Raw genomic sequence first — 11582 nt, forward strand, 5'->3', positions numbered from 1 at the left:
CCCTCTCCCCACTAGTTAGGAAAGTTGCTTCTTTGGAGCCCACAACAATTGACTTTTTTCCCTTGGGTACTCCTTCTATTGCCTGATGTCCTTGCATGATCCGATCCTGTGCCTCAGCCTCCGCAGCATGCTGAGATGAGATCTAGGGACAACCTGAGTCTCATCCTCCCATCCTTAATCCAGCAAGAAAGAGGGTCTCCACTGTTCAAAAGCCAAACTGAAATATCAATGTGTCCTCTTTTTGTTTCTTCTACAACAGTCAAACTCTTTTGTGAGCTAAAGACAAGAATTGTTATTAACCACATTGTAATATGATGGTCAATGAGTCTAATATGATGGTCAATGAGTCTATTGGGGCAACGGCAGGAAAGACTTGAGACAGGCCACCTTGATTTCATTGTGAACCTTTTAAATCCTAGTACCATCTGAGCAACGAATCACCCTGCAGCTACAGTCCCCATGCCACACACACACACCATACCTCAGTCTTGGAACAAGCACTTAAGACTAAATTTTAAATACTTCCTTGGGATATTGTTGTTTCCGTGTCAATAATGAGATGGTGGACAGAACCACTTTTATGCCCTTGACTCTTTTTGTCATGAGATTATTCTACAGAGATGTTCTAGAATGGAATATCTTACCAGCAGAGAGATGATCCTCACTGATCATTTTGAAATCAATGCCGTAGAAATAATCATCTTAAAACAGAGAATGACAATGTTTGAATGACCTAAGAATGGACATTTATACAGACATATCCTAAGAGAGGGGCAATATGCAACCCTGACTGTGGGGAATTTGCCTAAAAATCACTGGAGCCCAACGCTTGATGGAAATGGCCCCAGCTCAGGCAGGAACACTCAGGGAGCTCACTGCAGAGGGGCATTACTAATTTAGCACACTGGGAGGCCTGCCTCACATTTGCTGGAAGTGGACAGTGCGTGAAAGCAATAATCTGAAGGAAATGCTGTTTTAGACTATACACTTGCCCATGTAAGGGTCAGAGCTAATGCCACCTCCAGTGATGCCTCACCAGCTGTGGGCATCTGCCAATGCAACAGCCTGGCTCTGTGCCCTGGACTCATAGGCTGTGGGGACAGGCTTTGTTCCCAAGCTTCACCAACGGGGGCTAGAAATTGGTCCCGCACAATGATAACAGCCAGAACACTGGGCAACCTTGGAAGGCAAGACATATCTGGACATGAACACCTGACACTATGTGTTGGTAGGGGCAATTTCCATTCCCTGGAACCACCTGAAAGCCAAGATTTCTGACAAACATTCTCAGGAATGAATTCCCAGGCCTGTAGTCGGGAATCATGTGGGACATTAGAAGAGCATACCTATGTTGGTTATCAAAAGCTCAGCTCTGTGGTCTCTTCTGCACCAGCCAGGGGACACTGGACACTACTCTCGGCATTCCCACGGTGTCAGAGTCTGGACACATCCTAGGAAAAATAAATACAGGACTGCACACAAAGTAGCAATGAAGTGGTGAATAGCTGCCTAGCCTTCCCCCTTAGGTAACAAAGAAAGGAGGAAGAATGCTAGAGCAGGGGACGAGGGACTGTCTGGTAATGTACATAAGGACCTACTCCAGCTGTCTGAAGTCCCTGCCATGTGTGTGAGACTCACCAAAGCTCTCCACATCTCTGAGGAAAATAAGAATACCTCCATGACATGGAAACATATATGGCAGCATCAGGTATATTGCAGTTTTAAAAAATATAAAGGTGTAGGGTAACTCTGAAGGGGAAAATAGCACCAAGCAACCTATATCAAGGCTGGAGGGGCTTCCAGGATGGATAAACAGGTACAGAGTATTCCTAGAAAGGTCAGTGATTGAGATTTGGACTTATCAGAGGGTAAAGCAATTGCTTACTGTCTGGAGAAGCCAATATAGATAGAATCATCATCAATATGACTTGGGAAAAATTTTTTTCAAGAACAATTACAGGGGACATTTACAAAATGTGTATTCAAAATTCTGAATAAGTTAAACAATATAAAATAAGCAATTGAACATCTGGAAAATTTGCTTACAAAGAAAGAATAATCAGGTATAAAAATAAAAACAGTAAAACCTTGGATTCCGAGTAACTTGTTCTGCAAGTGTTCTGCAACCTGAGCAAACATTTCTAATAAATTTTAACTTGATAAACAAGTGATGTCTTGTCATACAAGTACTATGTGATGCCAAACATCACATGATCACAACTGAGCCAATGGTTCTTGAAATTCACTGTGATATACAAGTGCTTTCTATTACAAGCATCACTCCAAAATGAATTATGCTCACAAACCAAGGTTTTACTACATAAAAAAGAAATATTTGGCACAACACTTATCACAATAGCTGACTATAGAAAAGAAAAATGAATCAGTCAATTCATGGGCATTGTTTAATGTGAGAATGAGTTTTGAGAGGCCTCATCCTGGGAAGGACGCCAGCTCTGAGGGCCTCTGTGCATGAGAACAGGCTGCCAGCTTCAAAGCAGCCTTTTTTCCATCCATAGGGCCATATGGTCACTGAGGCCTGGGGGTCTGAAATCTTACAGCAGGCAAGGAGTGGCAACCCCTTCCCTGATCCACTGCAGCCTCTACAAACCAGCCTCAGCTTGGGCCCATGCCCTACACTTGGGTGACTTATTGTGATTCAGCGGCATCCTCTCCAGGGACTCACTCAGAACTGTGCTCCCCAAAATGTGGTCCAGGACCAGGACCAGCAGCATCCCCCAGGAGCAGGTGAAGATGCAAACTCTCCAGCCTTGCCAGACTTGACTGGGTCAGAATCCTGAGTGAGGAAAAGGTCCAGGGTCCTGGGTGTCCACAGGCCTTCAGGGCATTCTGGTCCCCCTGAGTTCACAAGTAGCTGCAGACATGTGCTGAAGCCTTTCACAGGCACAGAGCTGAAGCCTTGTTTGGAAAGATGTGTTCTTTAGTTCTTCCAGGGCCTCATTTGCTATTCCAGATGGAGGCTGTGAGGGTCTTTCTCTAGAACCCAGACTGCACACAAGAGATTGTGTCCACTGAACCCTGAGAACCAAGGCCACTAGAGGGCACCTATGCTCACCTACTGGTCACAGCTCAGCTATCTCGAAGCTCACTGGCTTTGCTCTGGGTCTGTCTCTTACTCCACCCTCCCTCCCCTAAAGCAAATTCCTACAAAGGGATCTATAGGCCCAGGGTGTGTCAAGGGTCACCCTGCTGCAACACCTTTGGAGAGAGGACTCTTACATCATCCAGCCAGGCCCCCAGGCTGAGCACATGGCTGAGAAGTGCAAAGGGAGATGCAGTGAGCTCAGCTGGAACCTCCTGCTTCCGGGATCTCAAACTCCCATAGCCTGGCATAATCCCAGGAGTCAATGAGCCTTATCTGCTCTCCTGCTCAAGGTGGGCTGAGAAGCTGAGGAGGGACACAGACACATGGACCCATCAAGACCTCCATGGTCTTTCCTTCACAGGATACCCATTTTCTCTGGACAGGATGCCTTCTGTCTCCCCCAAAGCTAACTCTTGGCAACTAACTCAACCTTTTGGCTCTGTCCTTGTTTCAGTGGCTCTTGTTCTACTGTTTTGCCCTGGGATCACCTTCCACTTCTACCTCTTGCTCTTGTGTCCTTGTTTCAGCCTTTGATTCTGGGGCATACAAATGAAGTCCCTCTCCAGTGAGGTGCTGAGGGAGAGGTTGTCTGGAAATCAGCTACAGGGGACCCCTCCCTCTCACTGCTGGTTCTTTTCAAACCACCCTGCCTGAGCTTGCCCCCCTCTCTAGACAGGAGGCAATTATGCAGCTTGGGATGGGGGAGTCAGGGTGACATGTGGGAAGGGACAGGGTATAATAGCAGAGAGGAGATCCAGAGGGAGGAGTTGCTCTGAAGCTGATATACTGGACCAATGCCCAAGGAGGCTCAGTGGGAGCCTGAGCTAGAAGGACAAAGGCCATGGGTGTCCAAGTATCTGTAGTCATTCCAAACTGGCGGTGCCGGTGGGCTCTGCCCTGGGCCATGCTGCTGCTTCTCTTAGGTTCTGAGTTCCTGGAAGAAGTAGAGAGTGAAGATGAAAAACCTACGATGAGCTACTTACTTGCAACTGTGGAATATGCCATACACATATTCAACCTGCAGAGCAACGATACAAATGCCTACAGGCTGGTGCACATCTTAAAGCCCAGGAGAGAGCAGGTATGTACCACATCTTCTGGCCTAATTACCAGCACTTGCTATGAAGTCAGTATCAGAGGTGCAGTCAGGGGTCCTATCTAGGGATATTGTTCACCATCTGAAGTCCGTAATACAGCAAAAATACAAACACCACAGTTAGTTACAGTTTTATGAAAGAAACAATTTAAAAATGCAAACATCCAGCTCAATGTATACCACATGTAAGATGTTTTCCTCTTCATCATTTTTAGAAGTTACTTATTGATGATCAAAATATGGACTATGGAATGGTAGTCCTATGAAATGATCCTGAGTAAGGCAAAGACCAAGACAGAAAGGAGGAGAAGGAGACAGATTGAGAAATGCAGAGGAGACATAATGAAGAAATATTCTAAGAAAACATATGCAAACAGGAACAGAGAACAGACACCAAGAGAGGAGGGAGTGGGGATGGAGGATCCAGGGAGAAAGGATTCTTCCTCATCCAGAGCAGCCACTGTGACCTCAGGGCCTCTTCTCTGCACTCCTCCCATACTCTTCCTAGACCATGGTTCTCAATCCTGGAGTACTGTTCTTATAACGGAGAGTCTACAGAATGCAGCCAAGAATGCCATTTTCACAGGGGCTCTAACAGGAACAGGTCTGGTTGTGTGTATGAAGGGGTTTGGGGTGTGTAAGTGTGGGTGTGAGTGTCTCAGTGAATTTGAGTGCAAGTGTATATGTGTGTTAGTATTAATTTTTGAGTGAGTGTGTGACTTTTTGTGTGTGTAGGTATGAGTGTGAGTGAGTGTGGGTTAGTGTGTGGTATGTCTGTGAGTGTGAACATACAGCAAGTGTATGTAAGTATGTATGTCTGTGAGAGAATTGTGTGTGTACATTGGGAGCCCAGGACCTTCCTCTCTCTCCCTCTGGACCTCTGCCCTGAGAGCCTGAGGGAAGGGCAGTGGGAGCTCCACCCTGCATGAGCTCCACCCTCTGTGGACACTGCAATGCCAGCTTCCAGCTGGGTCTGCCACCCAAGCTCTCTCAGGCTGGGCTCTCTCTACTGTGGGTTTCCTAGATCTGCACTTGCACTCAGTTTGGGAGTTGGGGGAAATGGAGAGTGGAGTGGGGGTTATGGGATGGAATGAAGCATAATAGAGTGGAGAAGAGATAAAAAAAAATCAGAATGTACTTTGTATTAGAACAAGAGGTATCCAGAAGCCATGTTCATGTGCGTGTGTGTGTGTGTGTGTGTTATGTGTGTGTGTGTGTGTGTGTGTGTGTGCTCACACATGTGTCTGTACATGTGAGTGTTCCGGCAGCATTGCAGGGCATTTTCCTATTGCCAGGCAGGTGACAGGTGTGACAATGGGGCTGTAGATGCGCCTCCCACTCTGGGGCTGTTACTCAGCAAACTCTTACAGAGACAACACCCTGCCAGGCCCTGGGCACCTGTGCCCAAGGCGTGCTGTTGTAGCTTTAGAAGCATGCTGGACGTCAGGCTCGGTCTCCTTGGGGTATTTGGGGACATGGGGCAGTGGGTGTGATGTATTAATGCTGAATGACTCAGCTGGCATTTCCCCCTGGCCTGAATATCAACCACAGGCCTCTTTGCTCTGAATTCCCCAAGCTTGGCCTTACCCCCAGCAAGGTGACACAGCCCCAAAGGAAGCTCCTTAGTGGAGGAGTGTTTGGGGCTGTCTCTACACTGCATGGATCTATAGTAGCAGTTGCTCAAGGGTACCATGAGGTGGGTTCTCATGTTAATGTCCATGTCTGTAACAGTTCAAGGAGGACAGCACATTGGCATTCTCTTTTGAGCTTCAGCTTAGAAGAACAAGATGTGGGAAATTTGATGAAGATATTGACAACTGTCCCTTTCAAGCAAGTTCAGAGAAGAACAATGTAAGACACACAGCAGGTCCTTTGGGTTACACAGCTGAGAATGCAGCATGGAGCTGAGGGGAGGTGGTGAAGATGACAGTGCCATTCCTTGAGACACAGAGGAGTGAGGGAGCTTCAGGCCTTGTCACACCCATGGCTGGTGCTGCAGTTGGAGCCAGCTGGGAAAGCCAGCCCCAAGATCCACTTGTAGGTCCCTAGCCAATCTGGGAACTGATTCTGAATACTCACCCCATGCTAGCTGCCTGTCCCCAAAGCCACAGTGGTATCAGATTGCTCCTGGTCACGAGGATTCAGGTCTCCTGGGAAGGCCATAGGATATCCCTTCTCTGGTCTTTATTGACCTCCTTTTTCTAAATAATTCATGGGGAGCATATTGAGATGGGCAACATGACCTTTGCCAAAATGGCTTTCTCAGGTCCCACTGAGAAAAGAATCAATGGCATGGGGATTGAGGAGGGACCCATGACCCTCCTTCCCATGCCTTGACCAGGTTCCACTGACTTATCAGCTGCAGCTCCAGGGGAAATGGTCAAGGTGAACCCCAGCTCTGGGATATACCTCACCTGGAGTGATGGGCTCTTCTGAGCTAGCACCCCCTGGGAGAGAGCACCCCAATGCTCTACTAAGGGTCTGGGTTACACTGGGTCAGCCTAAAGGTCCCCTGGAGACCACTGGCCTAAAGATGAGAAAATGACACAGGAGTCCCTGAGATCAGGACAAGGGCCCAGGTCCAGAACAGGCAAGGGGAAGCACCTGAGGGCCACAGCCTGCCCCACAGCTGCTCATCCTGTGATGTGTGATTGGGATGTGTGCTGTGTTTAATGCTGAAGCTACTATTTCTAACCACTCTCCACTCACCTTCCATCCCTGTGCTTGACCCTCAGATCATCACCTGCTTTTTCACCATCGCCAGTGAGCCCTGGTTAACACTGTTTGAACTCTGGAACAAGACCTGCTTGGATGGCTTCCACAAATGAGACTCCAGCCCATCTAGCTCTGGCTGCTCTCCTCTGGGACACCAGTGATGTCCTGTGGGTGGCCTTTCAGTGGTTGAGTAGGTCCAAGTTTTGTTCTCTTTATTTGTAAATATCTGGTATCTCCTATTGGGGCATTGTGAAAATTCCTCATTACTTCATATAGAAAAATCATTAAACATTAGCATTCCAAGAAGCTTTGTGTGGCATGGTTCCAGAAGGATGGGACAAGCAAGTGAAGAAATCATCCAGCAGGGAAACATCATAGTCCCAAGTGTGTGAGTTCTCTTCCCTCTAGGACCTCTGCTTTAGTAAGTCATTAGTCTTATTATCATTGTCTCAATGTTGCTTTTAAAGCTCCATAGAGAATGTGAACACATATTACAATGTTGTCTTTCAGTGAGACTGTATCTACACACACACAGGCAAGGATCGGATTCGGTCCTCAAGGCCATGGATGCCTCCCACCCCCACACAGATTTTCCTCTAGTGCCAGTGCAGCTGGTGACCCCAGGACTTGACACTCCATACTCCACATCAATATCTTCTTCCACCCCTAGCTTTGGTTAGCAAGGCTTTCTCTGTACCAGTGGCACTTCACCAGCAGAGGACACACATCTCAGTGGGGAAAGATAAGGACTATGGACAGCACTTCACCCCCAGGAAAAGCTTCAGTGGGGAAGGGCTTAGGGTCCCAACCTCAGACTGGCAGCCAGAGATGAGAATCACAGGGTTCTCACACACTTCAGCAGGACAAAACTCGTGGCTGCTCAGTGACTCATAAAACAGCCACATTAACTTTCTCCCTCCTCTGCTTCCCTTCCTCTCTGTGTCCCCCGTCATCACTTCCTAAATGCACTACTTGCCCCAGAAAGTCTTCATTGCAGGGTCTCCCTGGGGACTTACAGCAGACATGTATGCTACAGGGCTCATCCTCTACAGCAGACATCTTCAGGGCTCATCCTCTACAGAGACCTGGATGGACCTCCCAGGAATGTATGATTCTAGGCTGAGCCACAGGGAGCCACTGCAGCGTCCACAGAGGCTGGAGCTCATGCAGGGTGGAGCTCCTACTGCCCTTCCCTCTGGCCCTCAGGGAAGAGGTCCAGAGAGAGATAGAGGAAAGTCCTGGGCCCCCAATGTGCACACACACACTCATTCACAGACATACACACTCACACACGCTGCAGTGCCAGCTCCCGGCTGGGTCTGCCACCCAAGCTCTCTCAGGCTGCACCTCTGCTGTGGGTTTCCCAGATCTGCACTTGCACTGAGTTTGGGTATTGTGGAAAATGGAAGGTGGAGGGAGGGTATGGGATGGAATGAAGCAGAATAGAGTGGAGAGGAGTAGAGAGAATTCCAGCAGCGCTTTGTAATAAGACAAGAAGTATCCAGAAGCCATGTTCATGTGTGGGTGTGTGCACGCCTACATGGGAGTATTCCATCAGCACTGCAGGGCCTTTTCCTATTGTTTGGCAGGTGGCAGGTGTGACAATGGGGCTGTAGATGAGTCTCCCACTCTGGGACTGATGTTACTCAACAAACTCTACAGAGCCAACACCAACCTAGACACTGGGCACTGGGCACCTGTGCCCCAGGAGTGCTGCTGCAGCTTCAGAAGCATACTGGATGTCAGGCCGGGTCTCCCAGGGGCATCTAGGGACTTGGAGCTCCAGGGTGTGATGTATTAATGGTGTATGACTCAGATGGCGTCTCCCCCTGGCCTGAATACCAATCACAGGCCTCTTTGCTGTGAATTCCCCAAGCTTGGCCTTACCCCCAGCAAGTTGACCCAGCCCCAGAGGCATCTCCCTAGTGGGGGAGTGTTTGAGCTCTCCCTACACTGCATGGATCTACACTAGCAGCTGCTCAACAGAACCATGGTAGGTTGGCATCTAATGTCTCCATATACCACAGATAGAAGAGAGCCTGGCCTTCTCCATGGAGCTGGAGCTTTGCAGAACCAAATGTGGGAAATTTGATGATGACATTGACAACTGTCCCTTCCAAGAAAGCCCAGAGCTGAACAATGTAAGACACACAGAAGACCCCTTGTGTTACATAGCTGACGTTACAGCTTGGGGCAGGGGGGGAGGGGGAGTAGATAACAGTGCCATTCCTTGGGACACAAAGGAGTGAGGGAGAAACCGGCCCTGTCACACTCATGGCTGGTGCTTCAGTAGGAATGAGCCAGGCAGGCCAGGCCCAGGGTCCACTGGTAGGCCCCTAGCCAATGTCATAACTGACTCTGTCCACTCACCTCATTCTAGCACCTGTCCCACGGGCCATAGTGGGGTCAGGTTGCTCCTGGCCACAAGGGTCCATGTCTCCTGGGGCTGAGACAGGAAGTCCCTTCTCTGAGCTTTATCCATCTCCCTCTCCTGCCTTCAGGAGAGGGGCATGTCAGGATGGGCTACATCACCTGGCCTGTTGTGGCTATTTCTGAGGTTCTCTTGTCTCTGCCGAGTGCATGAGGGTGTGAGGGTTGAGGAGAATCCCACACTCCTCCCTCCCATGCCCTGACCTGCATCCCACTGATCTATCAGCTGCTGCTCCAGGGGAAAAGTTCAAGGTGAACCCCAGCTCAGGGACATGACCACCTGGTACAAGGGGCTACTCTGACATAGCATCCCCTGGGAGAGAGCACCCTAATGCTCTACTAGGGGCCTGGGTCACACTGCATCCACCTGAGTGTTCCCCTGACGTCCACTTGTCTAAGGATGAGAACATGGTACAGGAGCCCTTGAGGTCAGGACAAGGCCCCAGGCACAAAACAGACAGGGCTCAGGCAGAGATGCACCTGAGGTCCACAGCCTGCATCCCCAGCTGCTCATCTCAGGAGGTGTGGTTGGGATGTGTGCTGTGTTGAGAGCTAGAGTCTCTGTTTTCCACCACTCTCCATTCACCTTCCACCTGTGCTTGATCCCTCAGACTTTCAACGGCTTCTTCACCATTGCCACTATACCCTGGGAAACCACCTTCAAACACCTGTACAATGTTTGCTTCGAGGGCTTCCATTGAGTGCTGCTATACCCTGCCTGACTGTGGCTGTTCTGGATCCAGTTGCTCCTTATAGGTGTCTCTTCAGTGGCTGTGCAACACCAGCTCTGTTTGTTTTCTAGCAAGTGCCTGGATCTCACTTCCAGCCATTATGGAAATTCCTCATTGTCCATTTTTTTCATATAGAATAGATTATTAAAAATCAGCATTTCAAGAAGCTTTGTGTGTCAGGGTTCCAGAAGGAGGGGATGAACAAGTGAAGGAATCATCCATCAGGGAAACCTCATGGTCCCAAGTGTGTGAGTTTTCTTCCCTCTACGACCTCTGGGCCAGTTCCAGGTGGCAAAATCTAGAAGCACAAGTGCTTCTGAGCTGCTGTTCTGGGCTCATGGGGGATGACCTATATCTCCAGATGTGCAATGACCATGACTCTGAAGGCAACCCAAAGTAAAAGATGAACCCAGACAGGCCCTTGGCCCTCAGGACAAATGTGGCACCTGTCTTGTGAATCTTCTAGAAGAAAATTTGGCAAACTTTTGTCCTTTGAGGGTCCAATGGTCTTGTTCTCAACTCCCCAGTGTCGCCTTGAAAGTACCATAGACAATATGAACACAAATAAGAGTGTTGTATTCCAGTCAGACTGTATTTACACACAGGCAGGGGCCACATTTGGTTCTCAAGCTGTGGCAGCACCACTTAACCAGTCATCCCTTCAGTGCCCATGCAGTTGGACTACCCGGTGGCTGACATTCCCTGCTTCACCCCAATGTCCTTGTCTCCCTCAGTTTCTGCTCAAGGCTTCCTCTGTGCAAGTGGCACTCCAGAAGCAGAGCAGGCACACCTCAGTGGGGAGAAGTAAGGCAACATTCCATCCCCAGGTGGGGCTGTAGTATGGAAGGGCCCAATATCCCAGCCTCAGAGAGGCTGTCAGAGGCAAGATCCACAGGGTATCACACTCTCCTGCAGGACAAAACCCATGGCTGCTCAGTGACCCATAACAACAGCCACATTGACTTCTCCCTCTTCTGCCTCCCTTTTTTTTGTGTGTGTGCCCTTGTGATCATCTCCCAAATGAATTATCTACATCCTCCAGCCTGCCTCACAGGGTCTCACTGGGGATTCAGCAGACATGTGGTATTAGATGTCTTCAGGGCTTATCCTCCATAGAGACCTGGATGGGCTTCCTATTATTCCAGACAGAGACGGGGGAGAGCCTGGCAGTGGGCATCCTTGCTGCTGGCTGAGCATCACTCAGCATGGACACAGCTGTGCTCTTGTCCCACAGCACCCCCACCTAGTCCCAGACTTGAGTAGATTTTTCTGAAGATCCTCCCACCCACCACCCTCCTGCCTACTCCCACATTGGTCTGTTCTGAGTTGTGCCTCAATCCACAGAGGGAAGCATAAAGGGGCCTCTTTATCCACTGTGATCCCAACATATTTTCCACAGTCAATTCCACTAATTCTACTGAAGTACCATCATGTAGCTCTAGGAGACAGTCTCCTGTGGTGGGAATGGGAGAGGTAACTGTCCAGGCCCTTTGTGAGCTCATCC

The 11582-nt window shown here is 49.1% G+C and overlaps 1 protein-coding gene across 4 annotated transcripts; it reads left to right on the top strand.

The window, feature by feature from the left end:
- The first annotated feature begins 3867 nt into the window (after positions 1-3867).
- LOC132664191 (cystatin-9-like) lies at positions 3868-10245 on the top strand. 4 transcript variants are annotated; one of them, XR_009603509.2, is made up of 4 exons: positions 3890-4187; positions 5934-6053; positions 6938-7107; positions 9959-10045. XR_009603509.2 is itself a non-coding variant. In XM_060610758.3 (3 exons), the coding sequence occupies exons 1-3, from the start codon at positions 3948-3950 to the stop codon at positions 10046-10048; spliced, it is 444 nt and encodes a 147-aa protein (XP_060466741.1). In that variant the 5' UTR covers positions 3868-3947; the 3' UTR covers positions 10049-10245. The 4 variants fall into 4 exon arrangements, 2 of the variants coding, with proteins under 2 accessions (XP_060466741.1, XP_060466726.1); XR_009603510.3 differs by lacking the exon at positions 9959-10045 and adding an exon at positions 8945-9030; XM_060610758.3 differs by lacking the exons at positions 5934-6053; positions 6938-7107 and adding an exon at positions 8945-9058 and having other exon boundaries at positions 3868-4187; positions 9959-10245.
- Positions 10246-11582: the final 1337 nt, after the last annotated feature.

Source organism: Panthera onca, chromosome A3 (assembly GCF_046562875.1).
Source record: "Panthera onca isolate mPanOnc1 chromosome A3, mPanOnc1 haplotype 2, whole genome shotgun sequence".
Taxonomy (NCBI): Eukaryota; Metazoa; Chordata; class Mammalia; order Carnivora; family Felidae; genus Panthera; species Panthera onca.

Coding starts and splice junctions, on each gene's coding strand:
- LOC132664191 (XM_060610743.1), top strand. CDS start 3,948: ATGGGTGTCCAAGTATCTGTAGTCATTCCAAACTGGCGGTGCCGGTGG. Junction 4,188..5,933: donor TAAAGCCCAGGAGAGAGCAG/GTATGTACCACA, acceptor TGTCTGTAACAG/TTCAAGGAGGACAGCACATT. Junction 6,054..6,937: donor CAAGTTCAGAGAAGAACAAT/GTAAGACACACA, acceptor CTTGACCCTCAG/ATCATCACCTGCTTTTTCAC.